The sequence below is a fragment of the Silurus meridionalis genome, chromosome 1, assembly GCF_014805685.1.
Source record: "Silurus meridionalis isolate SWU-2019-XX chromosome 1, ASM1480568v1, whole genome shotgun sequence".
NCBI lineage: Eukaryota > Metazoa > Chordata > Actinopteri > Siluriformes > Siluridae > Silurus > Silurus meridionalis.
Window position 1 is genome coordinate 5,190,974 of NC_060884.1, and position 25,612 is coordinate 5,216,585.

General features: G+C 36.1%; 4 protein-coding genes across 6 annotated transcripts; all 4 read right to left on the bottom strand.

The window, feature by feature from the left end:
- Positions 1 to 601: 601 nt before the first annotated feature.
- On the bottom strand, positions 602 to 9,387 carry LOC124388479 (mpv17-like protein). Its single transcript, XM_046853188.1, has 4 exons — positions 8,884 to 9,387; positions 4,024 to 4,094; positions 3,906 to 3,935; positions 602 to 3,059 (listed from the first exon to the last, which is right to left on the bottom strand). The coding sequence occupies exons 1-4, from the start codon at positions 9,179 to 9,181 to the stop codon at positions 2,874 to 2,876; spliced, it is 585 nt and encodes a 194-aa protein (XP_046709144.1). The 5' UTR covers positions 9,182 to 9,387; the 3' UTR covers positions 602 to 2,873.
- Positions 9,388 to 9,920: 533 nt separating this feature from the next.
- LOC124388650 (GTPase IMAP family member 4-like) lies at positions 9,921 to 12,658 on the bottom strand. Of its 2 annotated transcripts, none has more exons than XM_046853536.1 (4): positions 12,508 to 12,658; positions 11,674 to 11,772; positions 10,858 to 11,571; positions 9,921 to 10,727 (listed from the first exon to the last, which is right to left on the bottom strand). In XM_046853536.1, the coding sequence occupies exons 2-4, from the start codon at positions 11,702 to 11,704 to the stop codon at positions 10,462 to 10,464; spliced, it is 1,011 nt and encodes a 336-aa protein (XP_046709492.1). In that variant the 5' UTR covers positions 11,705 to 11,772; positions 12,508 to 12,658; the 3' UTR covers positions 9,921 to 10,461. The 2 variants fall into 2 exon arrangements, with proteins under 2 accessions (XP_046709492.1, XP_046709501.1); XM_046853545.1 differs by having other exon boundaries at positions 11,674 to 11,746; positions 12,508 to 12,637.
- An 827-nt stretch (positions 12,659 to 13,485) lies between these two features.
- Positions 13,486 to 17,302, bottom strand: LOC124389895 (GTPase IMAP family member 7-like). 2 transcript variants are annotated; one of them, XM_046855470.1, is made up of 4 exons: positions 17,185 to 17,302; positions 16,360 to 16,432; positions 15,490 to 16,257; positions 13,486 to 15,383 (listed from the first exon to the last, which is right to left on the bottom strand). In XM_046855470.1, exons 2-4 carry the CDS (start codon positions 16,388 to 16,390, stop codon positions 15,076 to 15,078), a joined length of 1,107 nt encoding a protein of 368 aa, XP_046711426.1. In that variant the 5' UTR covers positions 16,391 to 16,432; positions 17,185 to 17,302; the 3' UTR covers positions 13,486 to 15,075. The 2 variants fall into 2 exon arrangements, with proteins under 2 accessions (XP_046711426.1, XP_046711433.1); XM_046855477.1 differs by having other exon boundaries at positions 16,360 to 16,463; positions 17,188 to 17,278.
- A 3,633-nt stretch (positions 17,303 to 20,935) lies between these two features.
- Positions 20,936 to 25,149, bottom strand: LOC124389905 (GTPase IMAP family member 7-like). The gene is made up of 4 exons (XM_046855488.1): positions 25,046 to 25,149; positions 24,004 to 24,116; positions 23,140 to 23,883; positions 20,936 to 23,033 (listed from the first exon to the last, which is right to left on the bottom strand). The coding sequence occupies exons 2-4, from the start codon at positions 24,014 to 24,016 to the stop codon at positions 22,726 to 22,728; spliced, it is 1,065 nt and encodes a 354-aa protein (XP_046711444.1). The 5' UTR covers positions 24,017 to 24,116; positions 25,046 to 25,149; the 3' UTR covers positions 20,936 to 22,725.
- Between the last annotated feature and the right edge of the window lie 463 nt (positions 25,150 to 25,612).

Below are 25,612 nucleotides of genomic sequence, written 5' to 3' on the forward strand. Positions count from 1 at the left end.
AGTAAGAGGAACGCGTAGAATGGATGCAAAGCGTACTGGTGGTGGGAACGACGCCTGGGTGATGTACGGCGCATGCGCGGCATTCACTGCATAAAGAGCCACGAAACAGGAAATCGATGAAGTCTATGATCTAAAGAATATTAAAATAATGTTTGAAGTTTATTTGATGTAATAAATGTATACAGTTGTTTATGCTGCAGTTATGATGACGAATATAGAATAATAATAACAATTAATAATAAAAATAATCATATTTGAAATATGAAATAATTAATATTCGTATATTGAATTGCAGCATAAACAAACGTATACATTTATTAAATAAAATAAACATTATTATTGTTATTATTATTAATAATAATAATAATAATGATGTATCTAGTAGTATCGTTTTAATATGTCGCCCCCTGCTGCTTCCGAGGTAAATTGCAATGTAAACAATATTAAGAAAAAAATGCAAATAGCTTTTTAATGTTTAAAATAGAATAATTTTTTTTATTTTTTACATAATGTAATTATTGTAGGAATTTAATGACTTTCCAATATTACATAATACACCTTTAAACTGCATCGGTTGCACTCCACACACAAACAGTTTGTATGACAGTTACATCTCTTTATTTTGAGGTGGCTATTATGCAAGTACTTATTTTCTAAAAAAAAAAAATCGTCATTCTCTAAAATATAACATTTGATATATTTATATATAATACGAATACACAGACATTATCACTTTCATATATTGCAGTCATTACAGGCTTGGTACATTTACATACAATCAGAAGTAACATAATTCTTCAGTCTAACATTTAACACACATGGTTTACTGATATACATGTAAATTATAAAGAAGACATCTTAAATTTGACTTTGATAACTATACACCCAAGATAAATATGATAGGTGTGAAAGATTTTTAATAGGAAAAAAGTATATATATCTCCAGTGTCAAGACTGATGTAAATATCTAACTAAAAAACGAACATAACTGCATTTAACAATTACAAAACAAATTATGAAATTCTAATATTCTAAAATCTGTAAATCTAAAAATATTTATTATTTCTTTTTTTTAATATACAAAGCCAGACCTTCTTCCATCTGTGTTAACACATACGTGATGCTTCAAAGAAATAGCTGGATGAATATTTTGCAACTTATTTAATTAGCAACAGGTCAGGAAAAATGATATTCAAACATTTAGTGAAAATAAAGAAAACAAACCTAATATCTAAGTGTGTCAGTGATGTTAACAAAAAAAAAAAAAAGCAGTTGTGCATGTTTTGGGGCTGAATCTAAATTATGAATATTATACAAATGATTACATATTAATTACAAACAATTAATTCATAATAAAAAATAATTAGGATTATTATGAATATATGAATTTTATAAATTATATTATCTGTTATCAGTTCCAGTAACACTGTATCTTGGCTCAGCATAGGCATTAAGGAGCACTGTTCACATTTGAGTTCTTTTTCAGTTCCTTTAAAAGTGTGTTATATAATAAGCAGCATTTAGTTACTTTATTTGCCATCCATCACTGTATTTCTGACCAGTGAAAGTGTTTAAAAGTTTCAAGTGTACCATGAAATGATTACAGAAGGCGATGAGGTAATATGCTGAACAAAGGCACCGCGCAATCTATAGGATTCAACCCTAAAAAATAATAAAATAAAACCAGAATGCAATGATTTGCAAATCTCATAAACCCTATATTATAATCAAATAGAACATAGAAAATATTAAATGTTTAAACTGAGGAAATAAACCATTTTAAGGAAAAAAATTAAGTTAATTAATTTTGATGGCTGCAACACGTCTGAAAAAAAGCTGGGACGGAGGCAACAAATAGCTGAAAAGTAAGTGTTACTTCAAAGAAATAGCTGGATGAACATTTTGCAACTTATTAAATTAGCAACAGGTCAGGAACATGCGTATAAAATGAATATATTAAAGAGGCAGAGCCTCTCAGAATTAAGGCTGGGCAGAGGCTCAGCAACCTGGAAAAACTGTTGTTCAAATTGCGAAACAATTTCAGTAATGTTCCTCAGCATACAACTGCAAAGACTTTAAATATATCCATCATTTGCATTACATATCATCAAAAGAATCTGGAAAAAATATTGTTTGCCAAAATCCAATATTGGTTGCCAGTGACTTTTTACCAATTGTAAACATTTGGCAGCTCTGGAAGTGAAAAATACAACAAAGAAGACTGTTGAGCAGCTAGAATCTAGTATCAGACAAAATTCCACAAACATTCCTCTCTCAAAAATGTCAGCAACTTGTCACCTTAGTTCCCAGATGTATATAGCTGTAAATAATGGACATTCGGTGCCACCCAGATGAGGATGGGTTCCTCTTTAATCTGATTCCTCTCAAGGTTTCAAGGTCATGGTTCACCTTAGTAATACGTTTCCTCAGTTTAAACATTTGATATGTTTTGTGTTGTGAATGAAATAGGTTTTAATAAATAAAATGAATAAAATATAAAGATAAAGTCTGATCATGTTAATCTTATTAAACAAATGTCTAGAGAGGTTAAATAGAACATTGATGCTATTCCTGACTTTTTAAAACATCAAACAGATTATTACAAGAAGTTATTTTAAAATATATCTAAATGAGGATTTGGAATAGTCATAAAACAATTCAGATGGGTTTCAGTCTGTTTTTAGTCCTTCACAATCCAAAAGACATAGAAAAAATATTGGATAAAAAATATGAGCTAACCAGTACAGTGCTGTTATTAACCCTGTCATTAACACCGCATTGGTGTTGACTATCCATAATCCAGCTCAAACTACAGCACAATGGCATGCCAAATATATGGATTTAGGATTGAGAACTCTTCTTGCTTCAGAGAATCACTTGCTCTCACTGGTTTCCTTCACTTTCACCTCGCTTTTCAGTTGACGCATCCAGTTCAGAGCCGCGTTCAGGGTCCCGTCTCCGCGCTGGCGAGAGAAGCAGAGGAACGTAGCCCAGACAAAAGCACAGCAGCCGGTGAAGGTAGTTCGCAGGTACAAGGGCACCAGGGCAAAATTCAAGCACTGGGAATAAGAGTGTACATTATATTACATGTTCTTTATTCCAAGACAATCACTGATCATTTAGCAAGGCATTTTGTGTATACACACCATCATGCAATCACAATATTGCGAACAAACCTTTCAGTCTAAACGTCTTTACCTGAGAAAACTTGAAAGGAGTGCAAATTTGCAAATACTTTACATAAGATACACAGTGGATGTGCGCTGAACATGCTGGGAATTAATCAACACCTTCTAACTTCAGATTTAATTTAATTTAATTCAGTAGTGCTATTGTACAATCTTCCACAAAATAATGTTTAATTTGAAATTGAATTATGTGAACTGAGCTGTTACATTATAGGGAAAGCAATGTGATTGTTTGATATGGATTTTTGTGGTATATTCTATTTTATTTATTAAAATTTAAGTGTTTGTATTTTATAATAAATCGACCACTGGTATAATCTATTTCCTATGTGGACATGTTTGAAAATAGATGTAAATTACTTTTTATTGCAAGACCCCATTGGCAAGTTCATTTCAAGACTTCCTGTGACTGCCAAAGGTCATCTAAGAAAGGTAATTTTAGCTGATAAATTACAGCAGCAAGTCATAAATTTGTGAATCACTAAAGGGAACTAGGAAATATTATAAAACAAATTAGGTAACCCCTAACAAACATTATTTCAAAACTCATTTCAAAACACTAAGGTGGATAAAGAAGGGAAAATCTGACAATTATTTTATAAAAAAAGAAAAAAAAAATTACATTTGCTTGTGTAACAAAGCAAATATTTAATTACAAATGTATACAATTATTATTATTACAAATGATTTCAGATAAAATTATTCCTCAAACTTTACCTGCGCAAAAGGCCAGAACATGAGTCCTGTCTGCAAAAAAAAATCATGAAATAAGGTTTACAAATTGTGAATTCTGTGTTTAAATCTTCTTCTAATAGCAAGATATGAAAAGACTTACTGTGTATGTGTTCAGAAACTTGTTTCTCCAGTCAACCAGTAGATCATCTTTACCTTCCAAAAGGCTCAAACCTGAAATGATCAAAAATTCGTATATTTCAACAACAGAAAGTGTGTCATTATGAGATGTTGCAATCTGTGGTTTTCACACACACTACTTACTGTTTAGAGCTGACCTTCAACTCAGATTGCCTTCTGCTAATATTAGTAGTACTAGTAATATTAATTCTAATACAACAACTAGCAGTATTAATAGTAATACTAGTAGTTTTAGTAGTAGTATTACTACTAGCAGAAGTCCAGTGTACAGAGTATAGTAGTAGCAGTAGTAGTAGTAAAATAAAGACTTTTCATTGCATATCCCAGCAATGTTATGTGATGGGGTCAGAGCACAGGGTCAGCCACGATACAGTGCCAATGGAGCACTGAGGGTTAAGGGCCTTGCTTGGGGGCCCTAAAAGTGGCATCTAGTACTAGTAGAAGTAGTAGTAGTGCTAATAGTATTACAACAAGCAGAAGTTGTAGACGTAGGAGTAATAGTAGTGGCAGTAGAAGTAGTAGTTAGTCGTACTAGTAGTATTACTACTAGCAGAAGTAGTTGAAGTAGTAGTAGTAGCAGTAGAAATAGTGGTAGCAGTACTAGTAGTATTACTACTAGCAGAAGTAGTAATTGTTGCCATATTAGCAGAGGTGGAAAGTAACGGAGTACAAATACTTCGTTACTGTACTTAAGTAGATTTTTCTGGTATCAGTACTTTACTCCACTATTTATTTTTCAGACAAATTTTTACTTTTACTCATTAAATTTTTACACAAATATCTGTACTTTTACTTCTTACATTTTCAAAACCGGCTCGTTACTTTATTTTTAACCCACTGATTTGGTGAAATACTTTTTTTATTTTCACTGTGCGCTGATTTCAGCCGAACAACCGATTTCCTGTTATTGCGCGTCTTTTTCAATCCACTGGTGAATAAAGTCCTGTCTCTCACTCACCACAGATGTAGACTAGTTTATGGAGCTAAGAATCAGCAGGCAGAAGGCAGTAAGAAGTTTAGGGTTAATGTGGATGAGACAGAGGGAGTCAGTGATGTAAACATGACTGAGAACAGACACATTCCTGATCATCATCATCTTTTCTCTGCTTGTGTTCTATATGTGGATCTTCAGCCTGGACACATTCATCATTCATTAGGAAACAACATTTTTAATTCGTTTTGTATTAATATATATATATATATATATATATATATATATATATATATATATATATATATATATATATATTTGGCTGTCAAAATTTTAATTATTGTAAACAGCACTAAATTTTATTAACGCTATCAATTCAGCGTGCATTTCCGTTTCACCATTTTTATAGAAAATGTAAATACTTAAATAAATAACTAAATAAAAAAGAGGCGCAATTAAAACCTTTGGCAAAACATAAATTTATCCATGACATCCTTTCTTAGATATTAAATAAATAAATAAACTCCAGATAAAAATATTTTTAATCAGTAAACATTTGTTTTATTTCTGCGCCAAGTCTCAAATCAAACACCAAAATCCGCCGTTTTACACCATTAACCCTCTAGGTGGCGTTTTGTGGGTTTTTCCCTCATAATGGCGACACAAACTTAAAATACTGTCTTTATTGATCGTACAGATAAAAACAATACATCATTCAAATCTGTAAAATGTCTATAATTTTCTATATATAAGCTTCCTGACTTGACTTGAAGAGGTGCAGTCTCTCCGGTATCACCTCATTAACTGTCCGTGTGGAAACATAGCAAAGGCTCTTAATGATGTCCACACGTCTCTGCACTGATATAGCCTTTATATTTAATCACTGTACATATGCTTACATATATATCACATGCTGTAAATATGATACATGTTTAACACCTCCAAGCTGCCAGTTTTGGGCACCTGAGCAAGCACTTAACTCACTACTGCTCATTTAGTAAATGAGATCATTAAGAGTCGCCGATAAACACTTCCAACAGGAAGTGGCTATATCTCACTATCTTTGTCTCTATTTTCTCTATCTAATTGTCTCTGTGTCTCTTTTAGTAAATGTCTCTGTCTCCCTGTATATGTCTCTCTCTTGCTGTCTCTCTATTTGTTTCTCCTCTTTCTAAAGCTGTGTCTGTGTCTCTTTGTCTTTGTCTCTGTCTTTCCTGCTTATTTACATGTCTAACAAAGTTTTAAGTTTTGAAAGTTATGCCATTAGCGATCTATGATGAAAGACTTCCCTGGTTCGATTCTTACCTCTAGTTTCATATTGAACATTATAAGAAGTTTTTAAAAACAGAACAATAAAAGGTCATTAAAATTGGTTGCTGGTAAATCATGGTATATCACTGGTGCAGGTGTTGGAGATGTGGTTCTTGTACCTGAGTCACTTCTCATAGACTTCGAGTAACTGAGAGAATGTACAGGAAGGAGAAGTTTTGACCCTCTACCATCATGATCTAAGAGAAAACAGTGGTCTCTTAACTATAGAAAAACCAAGAGTCCAATAAGCAAAGGCTTGTTTGTCACCCCTCTGGTAGTGTAGTGGTTAGTAATGTGGCCTCTGCTATCTGACTCACCCGGTTCAATTCCTACCCCTTTGCTTTCCTTTAAATTGTTTAAAAAGTTTTATAAAAGAACCAAAAAAGGTCCTAAAAATCAGGTTCTTGCAGGAGATCCTGTGGCTCAATTGGAAGAGCTTTGCCTCTGGGTTGAGAGGTTGCCGGTTCAAACCCCGGCCGGGGCTCAAAGTTAACAGTGTGGAAGGTGTCAGAAATGGCTGCATTGAAGGTTGGATGTGGATGGTTTCAGAGGGCATATCCTGAATCAGGGGGGCAATATTCAGGCGTCTGCCCCCCTGGCATCTGAGAAGCTGAAAACAGTGGGTTATGAAGCAAAAGCATCCAAAAAAAGTATGAACTTAGGCTCCTGGCAAAAAAATTATTTAATAAACCTTTTCTCACCTACCCCTAAATGCAAAACTATCAACCTTTTCTTTCTTTTATTTATTTATTTTCGGAAGCTGTAACCCAGCAGGTCTTCACAGCCTTTGTTCACAGTCACCCACTCTATTGCCCACCACACACTAATTTCCACACAACTTACCCAGTGTGGGGACAAGCCAGATTTGAACCAGTAACCTCTGAGCTCAGAAGCAAGGCTTTTACCACAAAGCCATCAAGTCCCACAACTCACCTTCTTTTTTTGGGGGGTTTATCCTTCGTTTCATGCTTCAAAGCAAGAAATTCAGACCAGAAAGAAACACAGAAAGCAGGAGTTGAACCCTGAACCCCACCAACAGCAAAATACCAGTCTTAACCCACTGAACCATCGGGAAGGACAGGCTATGCCAATTGTTAGAGGAGGTCTATCTTTTCTTTCAAACCATCACCACAAGAATATAATGCTAAAGACAGACTTGGGAAGCAAACCCATATCATGACTAGCAGGGACAAAGCAGGATTTGAACCCTGATTCACACCATTAGCAAGATACCAGCATTAACCCACTGAACCATCAGGAAGGACAAGCTAGGAAGCTTGTTTAGAGCAGGTCTATCTTTCTTTTCAGCCCATTAAAAAAAACAAAAATATATCGCTAAAGAAAAATGTAGGAAGTGAATCCTGATCGTGACTGGCAGGCACAAACCAGGATTCGAACCCGGAACCCCACCAAAAGCACAACACCTGATTTAACCCACTGGACCATCAGAGAAGACAGGCCAGGAAGATTGTTTAGAGCAGGTCTATCTACCTTTAAACCATCAACACAATTAGCTAAAGCTGAAGAAAGATTTAGGAAGCAGGAATATAACCAACATTGCAACTAGCAGGATTCAAACCCTGATCCTTACCATCAGCGAGGCACCAGCCTTAAGCCGATGAACCATGAAAGAGATCAAACTGGGAAGCATGTTTAGATGAGGCACAAGCCTTAAACCACTAAGCGACCGCTGTGGAAAAGCATGTGTGCTTTTTGGAGGGTTCATACTTTGTTTCATGCCAGCGCAGTAAGAAAGAAGGCATGTAGGACTGGCTTTGAAACCTTATCACCAGCGTGGACTATATTAAGGACCATGTTCAGGCACAAGCCTTAACCCACTGAGCTACCACAGAAGTGCTTTTTTTTTTTTTTTTTTGGTGGAGTTATCTTTCATTAAAGACCAGAAAATCAAGAAATTAATCCAACACAGAAAGGACAGAATTGAAATGTTTTCAGAGTGGACAAGGTCCAGAAGTTTTATTTACCAACACAGCAACCACCAGCTCGACCAGGAATCAAACTCTCAAACTCATCCTCATGGGGACCCTGACATTAACCCATCCATCCATCTATCTATCTATCTATCTATCTATCTAATATTATGTGAGGTCCAGTTAACAGCTAAAACAGGTAGAAGTAATACCTACTTTTTACTTAAGTACATGTCTGAGCCAAAACTTCTTTACTTTCACTTGAGTAAAAAAGTATAATCAGTACTTCAACTTTTACCCGAGTATTTTAAAACATGAGGATCTGTACTTCTACTTAAGTAAAGGATGTGTGTACTTTTGCCACCTCTGCATATTAGTAGTTAGAAGTAGTAGTGGTAGTAGAATTAAAACTAGCAGAAATAATAGAAGCAGTAGTAGTAGTAGTAGCAGAAGCAGTAATATTGGTATTACTAGCAGAAATAATAGAAGTAGAAATGGTACTAGTACTAGTACTTGTAGTATTAATTCTAGATCAGGAGCAGCAGTTGTAGTAGATGTGATGTAGCAGCATCATCATCAGTAGTAGTAACAGTAGTATTAGTAGATGTAGTAGTAGAAGTAGCAGTAGGTGTAGTGGGGTTTATCTAACCTGTATAGAAGGCACTTATGGCCAGAGGTAAGGAGATGGTCTGGTCCATGGCCAGTTTCCGTAACACCGTGCTCACAGAACTTCCGGGAAGTTTTCGCTCTAAGAAGCGCATCCAAAAAAAGTTGAAGTTGCCGTTGAAGCAAAAAGCGACGATCGCGACGTTTCTGGTGCGCCTCCAATCGATCTTTCCATCTTTCCTGTTCGATAAACACTGCTGTACCAAGTCTCCTCCGGCGTACAGACCCGAGTACAGAGTCACATTAGTCAGCCAGGGATACCTCCTGATGTGGTTCCGCATTCTCACACACACACACACACACACACACACTCACAAAACCCTGCTTCTACTGATATAACACACCTGATCCTAATGATCGAGTTCTGACAGTAAAAGTCACACAAACAACAAGACCAATCCTGCGATCAAGTTCTCGAAATGAAGACGAAGTTCTAATGTGAAGTATCTAAAAGCCGGTTTCACTACCTGCTCTGATTGACAGCGCGCATGCGCATTCGTCTCAGCCTGAGAATTTCACGAGTGAATAAGAAAAGAAAAAGTACAGGGAAATTATAACACAGAAGTGAAACTACACATCATGTGTCAAGATCTTACACAACGATCAGAGGAAACACTACACGTGAAACGTTTTTTGCTTCAGCATACTGAAACCTTTTACTGATCTGGCCAGGATGAACATCCTGAAGTTCAACACTGCACACTTATCCATTCTCAAATACACAATTAGGCAGTGCAGCATGAAAAGATCACTGAAGATGATCAACCTGCATGGTTTTGATTGATGACCGAATGCTAAAATGAAATGAGTGAATTCTAAATTAGGCCTGTTTGATTGGAATTTTGCAAAACGTTTAATCACTGTATTATCAACAGTAGAACAAGTACTGATCATGTTTAATGTGAGATAATATACTGGGAGGAGAAGTTAAATCAATGCAAGCTTGGCTAGCTTTAAAAATAAAATCCTATATCGCTGACCCTAATACTGATTTAAAGACCACTGCCTACAAAGTTTTTAAAAAAAAAAGGCATTTAATGAAAAATGTTCATGCAAAATTATACAATATACACAGCATTTGTTACTATATGCAATGCAACTATGCATAATTTGTCCACAATCTCCACAATCTTTAATGTGAGCCATATAATGTTAAATAAAGTGTAATTATGTTGTTATTAATAATAAAACACAGTGTAATGTACTGTGATTTACAATGTATTACTTAAAAAAATAAAAAAATAAGGACGCAAGGAATTTTAACAGCAGTCTGAACAGGCAATTACTTGCTGAAATCTTCACAGAATTTATAAAGCCATGAAACTTTAAAGAGCTCCTTCATAACCAGAAGCAAAACAGTCCCAACAAACCCATCATCAATATTCCTTTACTATACAGTTGCTGTAGCTCTTTTTTGAAACTGCTCTTTCTGACAAACGTTTCACTGGTGGGGTAAAATGACACATTTTTGTTCCAATGTTACATTGATACAGGCTTTCTGATAGGGTTAGGGTTAAAGACGTATCAAATAGATTTTTGTTTGTTTTACAGTCGAAAAAAATCACCTCAATTCTGCAATCCTGTGAATTACACTGATCAGCCACCAACTGAGGAGCATTAGTACAACAAATCCAATGACAATCCCCACAGCTGCCCCCACTGTTCCATGTGAGGCTCCAGCCACTGAACCTATAAGAGCACCCATAAAAGCCATTAAGATCACTAGTACTGGTTTGATGATTGTCCATGGCAACTGGTACTGATTCTTGTCTGTTGTGGCTGCAGTTCCTTCTTTCTTACACTCTGGAACTTCTGCTTGTTTAGTCACTGTGGAAACAAAGAGAAATTGTTTACTTTACATATGTAATTAAGGTATTTTTTATTATCCTTTACTGAACTATAATCAAAGTCATAAATGCCCTAATCAAAGTAACTTGATTAATTAAATAATACTTACTATGTGGAGGTATTTCACTGATGCTTCCACGTCTCTTCCTAACCCCATGTTTCTCCTCTGATTGTTCTTCACCCTGCTTTTTATTTGTCTCTTCCTGTGTACCGGTTTTCCCCTGTTCCTCTTCATAGTAACCCTCCGTCAGATAGAAATAACCCTGTTTTTCTTCCACCATGCTCTCTATCTTTTTAAGCAGGGCACAGACCTGGGTTTCAGATTCACTGAGACGCATAACACAATGTCTCCCGCTGCATTTTTCCAGTAGTTTCTCAGATTTCTGAATGTGTTCTGTGATTGTGGAGTCCTCTACATCTCTATCACACAGGACAAGCACCATAGTGTTATTCCAGACTCTCTCAGACAGCAGCTCCACATGTTGACTTGTGGATTCAAGCTCATTTTGAGAAGGTACATCACCAATGTTTACAGGCAGCACCAGAATCAGTGCATGTGGGCCTGGAGGACAAAGTGTTACGCTTCGGGTGATTTCATTTTTGATCTTCTTAGTAGTGCACTCTATAGAAACTCTGTCCCATCCTGGTGTGTCCACTATACATACACTCTTACCTGCCTGTTCACCATTATATAAAACACACTCTTCACTCTCTTTATACAGCTCGATGTCTCCAAGGATGGCTTTGGCTACTCTGTTTTTTCCAGCTCCAGCTTTTCCAAGCAGTACAATCCTGAGGTCTGAAGGAAGAGTAAACGGGCCTCCTTCAGTAAGAGAAAAACACAAAAGTTAAAATGGATAATATTTTTCATGATCGAAAATTTACTATGCACAGGAGAAACAAAACATTTTGAAAGATATCTAACCTGGGGCCGCTGGTGAGATCACACCTGCCATGGCTGTATTTAAGTTGTAGAACTTTATTCAGCCGCCATCAAACTTTGCAAATACGGGAAGATCAGATTCTGTTCATAGGAACAAAACACAGAAAGTAAACAAAAATCTAACCAGAATTCCAAAGTATAGAATTTAGTTGACAATACAACAGTTTACCCTGTTTATGACTTATCACTCTATAGCCCATAACAGTGTGTGTGAGTGGGGGGTGAAGTTTGGAGGTTGGAACTGTCTTTTTAAAAACTACATTTTGCTTATAAAGAAAATGACAGATTACTAATAAATTAATTATTATACAATGGAAATAGTACGATACAACCACAGCTAGAAAAAAGTGTTTTTGGTTTCCACAAGCCACAATATTGACACAAAATCGAATAGCTTTTCGATATTTCAAAGAATATTTTGCAAGCTATTTTATGTCAGTACCATCTGCAATTGTTTGACGAGTCACACCTGAACATCCTAAACCCATTTTATCCAGTTTCATTTGTTCAAATTGGAACAGTGCCAGGGTGTTAAATAATCCAAATACAAAAATCCGAAAAGACACTGTGTCATATGTGCCTACAGGTAACACAAAACCTTGTTTATAAAACATGTTCAATGGTTTTACAGAAAAGGTTTAAGTTTGAACAATTTGTTGTCGCTCGCTTTAAGCATTACCGAACAACTAGATACTATTGCATCACACACGTAAATGGAGCCTAGAAATGAAACTTTTTCAATCTTTTTATTCAGTTTTTGTAATCAATAAATAAATCTAATGTTTCAGATAAATAAACAAAGAAGAAATGACTTACATGTTTTTTTTGTCCTGTTGTCAAGTTTCTTCCGGGTTTTACATTTGCTTAGTTGTTTGCTACATTACAGGTAACACAGGTGTTCTTTTAGACCAGGAAGAACAGCAACAATTGCTCAAGGTCCTAGTGAGTGCATAAAATCATGACGTTCAATCATACGATTGCAAAGTTTACTTTAGTTCACATAGTGGTTGCGCAACTGTACAGACCTGTTGGCTCGATTAGAAAACTTTTTGAAATAAGTTGTTTTTGATCTATATGAAGTATTGTGAACTATACAACTATACAATGTTCAATAAAATACTAAACATACATTTTATGTAGGCAGATAACTTGAGGGCAGATAACAAAATAACCCTCAACCCACTCAATGACAGTACAATTGTATTATTAAACATATTTTTTTAAATGCTGAAGTATTATATACTTGGTAATATGTTGGTAAAACTGTACTATAGTACATCAACATTTTATTGTTAAAGTAAAGGTGCCAGTAAAGTACTATAGTGTAGAATACAGAGATTGTATATTTAAATATATAAAGGTGAATTATGTTGACTAACACACACACACACACACACACACACACACACACACACACACACACACACACACACACACACACATATATATATATATATATATATATATATATATATATATATATATATATATATATATACCTATTTACTACAATCTATATGGCATTACATTGTGACTAAATTATATAAATTATAGCATATTTGTCTAATACATACAGTATTTAATATAAATTGAGCAGTCTAAATGAATTATAACAAAAGTTATAACGTAGATTTTATTTGGTTTCTCATCACTTTTGTACAGGAACTATTTACTGCATATAAAAGCATAAAGTATATTTTTAAAAAGACATAAATAATTACTAAAATGTTATGCTCAGATATGGATCTGTTGTGGTCTCTTGAATCACACCAAAAATGTGAAAAAATAAATCTTAAAAAAAGAAACCAACAATGTGTGAATTACAGTAAATATTTCTCTAAAAGGTTTATAGAACATAGTAAAATATCCACAAGAGTCATCTTCTGTGTAACAGGTATACTGGTTATACATTACATACAAGCATGAACACAAGTGGATTTTTGAACATCCTACATTGTCTCCATTTGCTGTTATTAGAGCCTCCACTCTTTTGGTAAGATGTTCCACTAGATTTTGTAGTGTATTTGTCGGGATTTCTGCTCAAGGGCGTAAATAAAATCATATACTGATGACAGTGTTTCAATTTATCACAAGGGTGTTTATTAGGGTTAAGTTCAGAGATCTGTAACAGGCCACTCAAGATCTTCCACTCTAACCCATGTAAAGCATATCTTCATGAAATTTGCTTTGTGCACAGGGGCATTGTCATTTGCAAAATTATTCTGATTGACTGACCTTCATTTATTAAAGTAATGATGGACTGTCTTTTATCTTCACTTAACTGAGTGTTTCTAGCCACAAATAAACTCTTGACAAGGCACACCTGTGAACTGAAAACACACCAAAAATTCCAAATCCTGTGTGTCCAAATCTTTGACTGTTATTAGATTAGATTAGATTAGATTAAGCTTTATTGTCATTACACATGTACAAGTATATTGTGTATATATATATATATATATATATATATATATATATATATATATATATATACACACACACAAATTTGCATTAGATTCATCAAAATATTGATTTCAATCAAATAAAAAAAATCTGTTGCAGCACTGAATTAATTGCCTATAAAAATATAAAATATACAGAGACTTTACATAGAAGAAAATATGCTGCCCTGTCATAAATTGTTATTTTTAGGTTTTGTGGTAATAAATTAATAAAACAAAAGTTTAGCAGGTTTTTCAAAACCCAGAAAAAAGAGTAATAAGGATGCTGTCAATGTTTTTTTTTAGCCTATAAAATGTGTTAAATACTATAAACATTTAATACAATAACATTAGGTTTCAGTGAAATGGTACAAAATAAGAAATTATCTTACACCCCTCAATAAGAGATTCTGATTAACTCCATTAAAGAGGAACTCTTTCTGTAGGATATTCCTGAGAACTTCTCGGTTTTATCCGAATGCTGAAATCATGGTCTGCATAGCCTACAACACTTACAGTATATAGCATCTCATTGTCAAAAGACAGGGAAGGGAAAAAAAAAAGAACTTCCAAAACATTACATGTACACTGGAACACTACCCAGCAACAAGTGAATGAAATGGGGTACAATGTGACATTACCAACAACAGAATGTCCTTTGAAAATGGACAAGGACTAGACATCCAAAAAAAAGAAAACATTCAGAAAGGTTACCAAGAGAAACACAGCAACAATAAAGAAGCTGCAGGAATATCTGTCAAGTTTTGGTCACTCTGTGACAGCGTTCCTCTCTCTCCTCACGTCAACTGCAATAAAAATTAACAGCAAATGTGCTTTGCGTCAGCATTAACACCACATATTTTTCTGTGTCCATCTTGACATGGCTTATTCCTTTCTTTTAGCACTGCCAATCTGGAATATGTATTATAAGTATACATCAGAGTTACTGACAGTAATCAGTGTTTTCTGGTTTTCCCACTTCCACAAGTGTTGAACTCTGTCGTGCCAGGCTAGCAGCACTAATCAGCAATAACGCCAGGGGAACTGTTACTACGATTCCAATGAAGATCCCGGTACCAGATCCCACCACTCCAAAATTAGATCCGACTACTGATCCAATAAGAGCACCAATCATAGCCAACACAAGCAGACTTATCGGTTTCAAGTAATATCTTGCAAGTGCCAGAAGTTCATCCCGGTATCTGCTCTTGATGGCATGAATATCCATTGCCTGGTTTTCATCTTCATTGACTGCAAGAAGTTAAACAAAACAAAACAAAACCTCAGACCAGGGAATATATACTGACAGTGTATAGATATAATCTAAAATAAAACAATGGAATGAGAGAATACTTACAAGATGGGCGAGTTCCTGTGATACTTCCACGTCTTTGTTTAAGCACAGGTTCTTCCTCAGAATGTTTTTTATACTGACTCAGTCTTTTCTGATATCCTTGTTTTAGCATTTCCTCTCTGTCCTCATACGTTTTCTTCAACTCGCTGATATCCTTTGGTATTTTGCTCTGTATTTCTTCATAGTAAACCTGAGGCAGGAAGGAATCACCCAGATTTTCTTCCACCATGCTCTCGATCTCTTTAAGCAGCCCATGGACCTGCGTTTCAGATTCACTGAGACGCATAACACAGTGTCTCCCGCTGCATTTTTCCAGTAGTTTCTCAGCTTCCTGAATGTGTGCTGTGATTGTGGATTCCTGTACATCTCTATCACACAGGAAAAGCACCATAGTGTTATTCCAGACTCTCTCAGACAGCAGCTCCACATGTCGACTTGATGATTTAAGCTCATTTTGAGAAGGTACATCACCAGTGTTTACAGGCAGCACCAGAATCAGTGCATGTGGGCCTGGAGGACAAAGTGTTACGCTTCGGGTGATTTCATTTTTAATCTTCTTAGTAGTGCACTCTATAGAAACTCTGTCCCATCCTGGTGTGTCCACTATACATACACTCTTTCCTGCCTGTTCACCTTCATATATAACACACTCTTCACTCTCTTCATACAGCTCGATGTCTCCAAGGATGGCTTTGGCTACTCTGTTTTTTCCAGCTCCAGCTTTTCCAAGCAGTACAATCCTGAGGTCTGAAGGAAGAGTAAACGGGCCTCCTTCAGTAAGAGAAAAACACAAAAGTTAAAATGGATAATATTTTTCATGATCGAAAATTTACTATGCACAGGAGAAACAAAACATTTTGAAAGATATCTAACCTGGGGCCGCTGGTGAGATCACACCTGCCATGGCTGTATTTAAGTTGTAGAACTTTATTCAGCCACCATCAAACTTTGCAAATACGGGAAGATCAGATTATGTTCATAGGAACAAAACACAGAAAGTAAACAAAAATCTAACCAGAATTCCAAAGTATAGAATTTAGTTGACAATACAACAGTTTACCCTGTTTATGACTTATCACTCTATAGCCCATAACAGTGTGTGTGAGTGGGGGTGAAGTTTGGAGGTTGGAACTGTCTTTTTAAAAACTACATTTTGCTTATAAAGAAAATGACAGATTACTAATAAATTAATTATTATACAATGGATTTGTATAATGTATTGTTTTTGGTTTCCACAATCCACAATATTGACACAAATTCGAATAGCTTTTCGATATTTTAAAGAATATTTTGCAAGCTATTTTATGTCAGTACCATCTGGAATTGTTTGTCGAGTCACACCTGAACATCCTAAACCCATTTTATCCAGTTTCATTTGTTCAAATTGGAACAGTGCCAAGGTGGTAAATAATCCAAATACAAAAATCCGGATAGACACTGTGTCATATGTGCCTACAGGTAACACAAAACCTTGTTTATAAAACATGTTCAATGGTTTTTCAGAAAATGTTTAAGTTTGAACAATTTGTTGTCGCTTCAAGCATTACCGAACAACTAGATACTATTGCATCATACACGTAAATGGAGCCTAGAAATGAAACTTTAAAACTTTTTCAATCTTTTTATGCAGTTTCTTTTTTTCAAATCAATAAAGAAATCTAATGTTTCAGATAAATAAACAGAGAAGAAATGACTTACATGTTTTTTTTGTCCTGTTGTCAAGTTTCTTCCGGGTTTTACATTTGCTTAGTTGTTTGCTACATTACAGGTAACACAGGTGTTCTTTTAGACCAGGAAGAACAGCAACAATTGCTCAAGGTCCTAGTGAGTGCATAAAATCATGACGTTTAATCATACGATTGCAAAGTTTACTTTAGTTCACATAGTGGTTGCGCAACTGTACAGACCTCTTGGCTCGATTAGAAAACTTTTTGAAATAAGTTGTTTTTGATCTATATGAAGTATTGTGAACTATACAACTATACTTCTTCTTCTTCTTCTTCTTCTTTCGGCTGCTCCCATTAGGGATCGCCACAGCGGATCATCCGTCTCCATACCACCCTGTCCTCTACATCTGCCTCTTTTACACCAACTACCTGCATGTCTTCCTCACCACATCCATGAACCTCCTTCTTGGCCTTCCTCTTTTCCTCCTACCTGGTGGCTCCATCCTCAGCATTCTCCTACCAATATAATTCATGTCCCTCCTCTGCACATGTCCAAACCATCTCAATCTCGCCTCCTCACCTTGTCACCAAAACATCCTACATGCTGTCCCTCTAATAAACTCATTTCTAATCTTATCCATCCTCGTCACTCCCAACAAAAACCTCAACATCTTCAGCTCTGCTACCTCCAGCTCCACCTCCTGTCTTTTACTCAATGCCACTGTCTCTAAACCATACAACATCGCAGGTCCCACCACAGTCCTATAAACTTTCCCTTTCAATTTTGCAGATACCCTACTATCACAAATCACTCCTGTCACTCTTCTCCACCCACTCCACCCTGCCTGCACTCTTTTCTTCACTTCTCTAACACACTCTCCATTACTTTGCACTGTTGACCCCAGGTACCTGAATTCCTCCACCTTCCAAGCTCTTCTCCTGCAACCGCACCACTCCACTGCCCTCCCTCTCATTCACACACATGTATTCTGTCTTACTCCTACTGAGTTTCATTCCCTTCTCTCCAGCGCATATCTCCACCTCTCCAGGCTCTTCTCAACCTGCTCCCTACTCTCACAACAAATCACAATATCATCCGCAAACATCATAGTCCAGGAGACTCCTGTCTGACCTCGTCCGTCAACCTGTCCATCACCACTGCAAACAGGAAAGGGCTCAGGGCGATCCTTGATGCAGTCCAACCTTCACCCTAAACCAGTCTGTCGTACCTACTGCACACTTCACTGCCGTCACACTGTCCTCATACATGTCCTGCACCACCCTCACATACTTCTCTGACACACCTGACTTCCTCATACAATACCACAACTCCTCTCTTGGCACCCTGTCGACACTTTCTCTAAATCCACAAATACACAATGCAATTCCTTCTGTCCTTCTCTATACTTCTCCATCAACATTCTCAAAGCAAATAAGGCATCTGTGGTGCTCTTCCTCGGCATGAAACCATACTGTTGCTCACAGATGGTCACCTCTTCTCTCAGCCTGGCTTCCACTACTCTTTCCCATAACTTCATGGTGTGACTGATCAACTTAATACCCCTGTAGTTACTGCAGGTCTGCACATCTCCTTTATGCTTAAAGATCGGTACCAGCACACTTTTCTCCATTCCTCAGGCATCTTCTCACCTTCCAAAATCCTGTTAAACAATCTGGTCAAAACCCACTGCCATCTCTCCTAAACATCTCCACGCTTCTACCGGTATGTCATCTGGTCCAACCGACTTTCCACTCTTCATCCTCTTAATCGCTGCTCTCACTTCCTCCTTACTAATCCTATCTACATCCTGCTTCACCAACTCCACATCATCCAACCTTCTCTCTCTGATTTTCCTCATTCATCAGCTGCTCAAAATACTCCTCCACCTTCTCAACACACTCTCCTCACTAGTCAACACATTTCCTCTCCATCCTTTACTGCTCTAACTTGCAGTACATCCTTTCCAGCTCGGTCCCTCTGCCTGGCCAATCGGTACAAATCCTTTTCTCCTTCCTTAGTGTCCAACCTCTCATACAGGGACATATGCCTTTTCCTTGGCTTTCGCCACATCCTCTTAGCCTGCTGCCGCATCTCCTTGTACTCCTGCCTACTTTTCTCATCACTCTGTCTATCCCACTTCTGTTTTGCCAACCTCTTTCTCCTTATGCTCTCCTGCACTTCCTCATTCCACCACCACGTCTCCTTGTCTTCCTTTCTATTTCCAGATGTCACACCAAGTACTTTTCTAGCTGCCTCCTCATCACTCCTGCAGTAGTTGCCCAATCATCCAACACCTCCTTAACACCACTGAGCCTCTCTCTGACCTCTTCCCTGAACCTCACACTACACTCTTCCTCCTTCAGTTTCCACCATCTTATTCTTCTTTCAGTCCTCACTCTCCTCCTCTTCTTCTTCGCCTCCAAAACCATCCTACAGACCACCATCCGATGCTGTCTAGCTACACTGTCCCCTGCCAACACCTTACAGTCTCCAATCTCCTTCAGGTTGCATCTCCTGCATAGCACATAGTCCACCTGTGTGCACCTTCCTCCACTCTTATACGCCACCCTATGATCCTCCTTCTTCTTAAAATAAGTGTTCACCACTGCCATTTCCATCCTTTTAGCAAAATCTACCACCATCTGCCCTTCCACATTCCTCTCCTTAAAACCATACCTACCCATCACCTCCTCATCACCTCTGTTCCTTCACCCACATGCCCATTAAAGTCCGCCCCAATCACCAACCGTTCTTTCCTAGGTACACCATCTACCACTTCATCTAATTCACTCCAGAATCTTTCCTTCTCCTCCATCTCACAGCCAACTTGTGGAGCATAGGCACTGATGACATTTATCATCATCCTTCAACTTCCACCTTCACGATCATCACCCTATCAGAAACTCTCTTCACCTCCACTACACTCTTACTGTACTCTTCCTTCAGAATCACCCCTACACCATTTCTCTTTCCATCCACACCATGATAAAACAGTTTAAATCCACCTCCAATGTTCCTGGCCTTACTCCCTTTCCACTTGGTCTCCTAAACACACAGCATATCTACCTTTCTCCTCTCCATCATATCAGCTACTTCTCTCCCTTTACCCGTCATAGTACCAACATTTAAAGTACCAACCCTAACCTCCACTCTCCTACACTGCTCCTTCCCCTGCCGTCTCTGTAGACGTCTTCCTCCTCTCCTTTTCCTCCTTCGGCCAACAGTAGCCCAATTTCCACCGGTACCCTGTCGGCTAATGATGGGTTGGTTATGAACTATACAACTATACAATGTTCAATAAAATACTAAACATACATTTTATGTAGGCAGATAACTTGAGGGCAGATAACAAAATAACCCTCAACCCACTCAATGACAGTACAATTGTATTATTAAACATTTTTTTAAATGCTGAAGTATTATATACTTGGTAATATGTTGGTAAAACTGTACTATAGTACATCAACATTTTATTGTTAAAGTAAAGGTGCCAGTAAAGTACTATAGTGTAGAATACAGAGATTGTATATTTAAATATATAAAGGTGAATTATGTTGACTAACACACACACACACACACACACACACACACACACACACATATATATATATATATATATATATATATATATATATATATATATATATATATATATATATACCTGTTTACTACAATCTATATGGCATTACATTGTGACTAAATTATATAAATTATAGCATATTTGTCTAATACATACAGTATTTAATATAAATTGAGCAGTCTAAATGAATTATAACAAAAGTTATAACGTAGATTTTATTTGGTTTCTCATCACTTTTGTACAGGAATTATTTACTGCATATAAAAGCATAAAGTATATTTTTAAAAAGACATAAATAATTACTAAAATGTTATGCTCAGATATGGATCTGTTGTGGTCTCTTGAATCACACCAAAAATGTGAAAAAATAAATCTTAAAAAAAAAAGAAAACCAACAATGTGTGAATTACAGTAAATATTTCTCTAAAAGGTTTATAGAACATAGTAAAATATCCACAAGAGTCATCTTCTGTGTAACAGGTATACTGGTTATACATTACATACAAGCATGAACACAAGTGGATTTTTGAACATCCTATTCCACATTTAGTCTCATTTGCTGTTATTACAACCTCCACTAAAGGGAAGATGTTCCACTAGATTTTGTAGTGTGTTTGTCAAGATTTCGGCTCATTCAGTCTCAAGGGCGTAAATAAAATCATATACTGATGCCATCGTTCCAATTTATCACAAGGGTGTTTATTAGGGTTAAGTTCAGAGATCTGTAGCAGGCCACTCGAGATCTTCCACTCTAACCTATGTAAAGCATATCTTCATTAAATTTGCTTTGTGAACAGGGGCATGGTCAGGGGCAACATTTCTCCAAATGACTGACCTTCATTTCCTAAAGTAATGATGGACTGTCTTTTATCTTCACACAAATAAACACTTGACAATGCACACATGTGAACTGAAAACCATTCCACGTAACTCCTTCATAAATCTGATAAGAAAATACCATTTTCCAAGCTGTCATTAAAGCTGAATGTATAAAAAAAATTTAGTTTAACACGTAATTATATACATTTATATTTTAGTTTGAATGTCTTCAATATGAATGTACAATGTTGAAAATAAAATATAAAGAAAAAACACTGAAGGAAAAGGTGTCCAAATCTTATATACACACATACAAAATTGCATTAGATTAATCAAAACACTGAATTAATTGCCTATAAAAATATAAAATATACAGAGACTTTACGTATAAAAAAAAATACTGCCCTGTCATAAATTATTTTTATGTTTTGTGGTAATGAATTGATCAAACATAAAAGTTTAGCAGGTTTATCGAATCCCAGGAAAGAGAGTAATAAGGATGCTGCCAACGTTTTTTTTGCCTATAAAATGTGTTAAATACTATAAACATTAAATACAATAATATTAGGTTTCAGTGAAATGGTACAAAATGATTGTCTCTTGCTCATGTTGATAATAAATTATCTTACACCCCTCATTAAGAGATTCTGATTAACTCCATTAAAGAGAAACTCTTTCTGTAGGATATTCCTGAGAACTTCTTGGTTTTATCCGAATGCTGAAGTCATGGTCCGCATAACCTACAACACTTACAGTATATAGCATCTCATTGTCAAAAGACAAGGAAGGGAAACAAAAGAACTTCCAAAATATTACATGTACAATGAAACACCACCCAAAACCATCATCAACAAGTAAATTAAATGGAGTACCACGTGACAATACAAAGAATAGGATGTCCTTCAAAAAATGGAAAAAACTAGACATCCAAATAAATAGAACATTCAGAAAGGTTAACAAGAGAAACACAGCAACAATAAAGAAGCTGCAAGAATATCTGCAGTTTTGGTCACTCTGTGACAGCGTTCCTCTCTCTCCTCACGTCAACTGTAAAAAAAACAACTGTGCTTTGCATCAGCATTAACACCACATATTTTTCTGTGTCCATCTTGACGTGGCTTATTCCTTTCTTTTAGCACTGCCAATCTAGAATATGTATATCTTATTTTAAGTTACTGACAGTAATCAGTGTTTTCTGGTTTTCCCACTTCCACAAGTGTTGAACTCTGTCGTGCCAGGCTAGCAGCGTTAATCAGCAATAACGCCAGGGGAACTGTTACTACGATTCCAATGCCGATCCCAGTACCAGATCCCACCACTCCAAAATTAGATCCGACTACTGATCCAATAAGAGCACCAATCATAGCCAACACAAGCAGACTTATCGGTCTCAAGTAATATCTTGCAAGTGCCAGAAGTTCATCCCGGTATCTGCTCTTGATGGCATGAATATCCATTGCCTGGTTTTCATCTTCATTGACTGCAAACAGTTTAACAAAACAAAACAAAAACTCAGACCAGGGAATATATACTGACAGTGTATAGATATAATCTGAAATAATACAATGGAATGGGAAAATACTTACAAGATGGGCGAGATCTTGTGATACTTCCACGTCTTTGTTTAAGCACAGGTTCTTCCTCAGACGGTTTTTTATACTGACTCAGTCTTTTCTGATATCCTTGTTTTAGCATTTCCTCTCTGTCCTCATACTTTTTCGTCAACTCGCTGATATCCTTTGCTATTTTGCTCTGTATTACTTCATAGTAAACCTGAGGCAGGAAGGAATCACCCAGATTTTCTTTCACCATGCTCTCGATCACTTTAAGCAGCCCATGGACCTCCGTTTTAGATTCACTGAGACGCATAACACAGTGTCTCCCACTGCATTTTTCCAGTAGTTTCTTAGCTTCCTGAATGTGTGCTGTGATTGTGGATTCCTGTACATCTCTATCACACAGGAAAAGCACCATAGTGTGATCCCAGACTCTCTCAGACAGCAGCTCCACATGTCGACTTGTTGATTTAAGCTCATTTTGAGAAGGTACATCACCAATGTTTACAGGCAGCACCAGAATCAGTGCATGTGGGCCTGGAGGACAAAGTGTTACGCTTCGGGAGATTTCATTTTTGATCTTCTTAGTAGTGCACTCTATAGAAACTCTGTCCCATCCTGGTGTGTCCACCATACATACACTCTTTCCTGCATGTTCACCTTCATATAAAACACACTTCTCATGCTCTTCATACAGCTCGATGTCTCCAAGGATGGCTTTGGCTACTCTGTTTTTTCCAGCTCCAGCTTTTCCAAGCAGTACAATCCTGAGGTCTGAAACATAAGGTGGGCCTCCGTCATATAAAATTTAAATTTAACAGACATTATGAATAATATACATTGCAAAACATCATTATGCACAAGAGAAACAAAACATTTTGAAAGATATCAAACCTGAAGCCATCATTGAGAATCCACTTGCAATGGCTGAATAAAAACGCTGTTGATTTTTTTATTCAGATGCCATGAAACTTTCACTTTGAATTTCTGTAAAAAAGAATTGTATTCTGCAAATAGCAAAACACAGAAAGTCAACCCATTTATTCCAGCTGATATTTTCCACCTATTGGAATGTGGTGCTGAAAATAGATAAAATATTGAACTGGAATTTTACCATTATGACTAAACACTCTATAGCCTGTAATAGTGAATTGTGTGAGTGGGGGGCTTTTGGGGAGAAATCAGAGCTTGGTAGCCTGTCTTTTTAAAATTCTGAGGTTTGCTAATAAAATGATAGATTACTATTAAATATATTATTATAAAATAGAAATAATAATGATAACCACAATTAGAGGAGGCCAGAACGACTATATTAGTTTCCATGACAATGCACCAATGCAAAAATGGTTATGCAATATCAACTTTTAGTTTTTTTTTTCAAAAAAAGTACTGTATTTTGCAATTATTTTACAAACGATAATATATTATGTTAGTATTATGGGCTATTGTTTGTAGAATCATGCACCCCCTTAATCTATTGTATTCAGTCTGTGCTTGTTTAAATTGGAACAGTGCCATATACAGATAAATAAAATATTAAGCAGAACTGAATATTTCCTGCTGTCAGCTGTTCTACTTAACAACATTTTACTTTAAATAAAAAATCAAAATAGACACTGTGTTGTACGTGACAACAGGAAACAGGAAACCTTGCATAGAACATGCACTATTATGCTTTATTTCTCAATTCTTGTATCTCAATTTTGTATTGTGTTTTTTCATGTTAATGTTTTTAAAAAAATTAGTTCGAGCTTTTTTTTTTTTTTTTTTTGCAAAATTTTAAAGTTTGAAATATTTGTTGTATTTGTTGCAGAAACTAACAATGAAAATCAACTGCGTCACAAATAAACTGCAATTCGAAACTTGAAACTGTAAACCTTGTTATCACTTAATGTTTGTTTTACAACAAGAAATACAAATAAAATAAATTACTTACACGGTTTTTATGCTCTGATGTTATGTTAAGTTATTTACAGATTTGTACATGTTTGTTTAGTTGCTGGCTTCATTACAGATAAGTCAGGTTGCTCTATTGAGGGCGTCACATTGAGGGCGTCACTAAAATTCCAGGAAGAACATGTCTAACTTCACAAGGTCCTAGTTAGTGCATAAAATGATTTAAGTTTAAACATACAATGTATCTTTAGTTAAATTAGTTCACACAATGATTTCTTTGTCTAAACCTGTGCACTTGATAAGAAAGCTTCATGAAACATGTTCTCCTAATCCATATTCAATATTGTGTACAATAAAATATCCAATAAATACATATTTTAATTATAATAACTTAAGCTAACATTTTTTTTTTTTTTACAAGTAGGTAGCAATAACAAAAATAACAAAATGGCCACAATTCACCAGCACACTAACTGACAGTACAATTTTATTATTTAGCATAAAGTATGTTTGCAAATTTGGACTATTTTATATTAAGTAAAATATTACTCTACTATAGTACAGCAAATGTTTAACAGTTGTTGCCAGTAAATTACTATAAAATTCA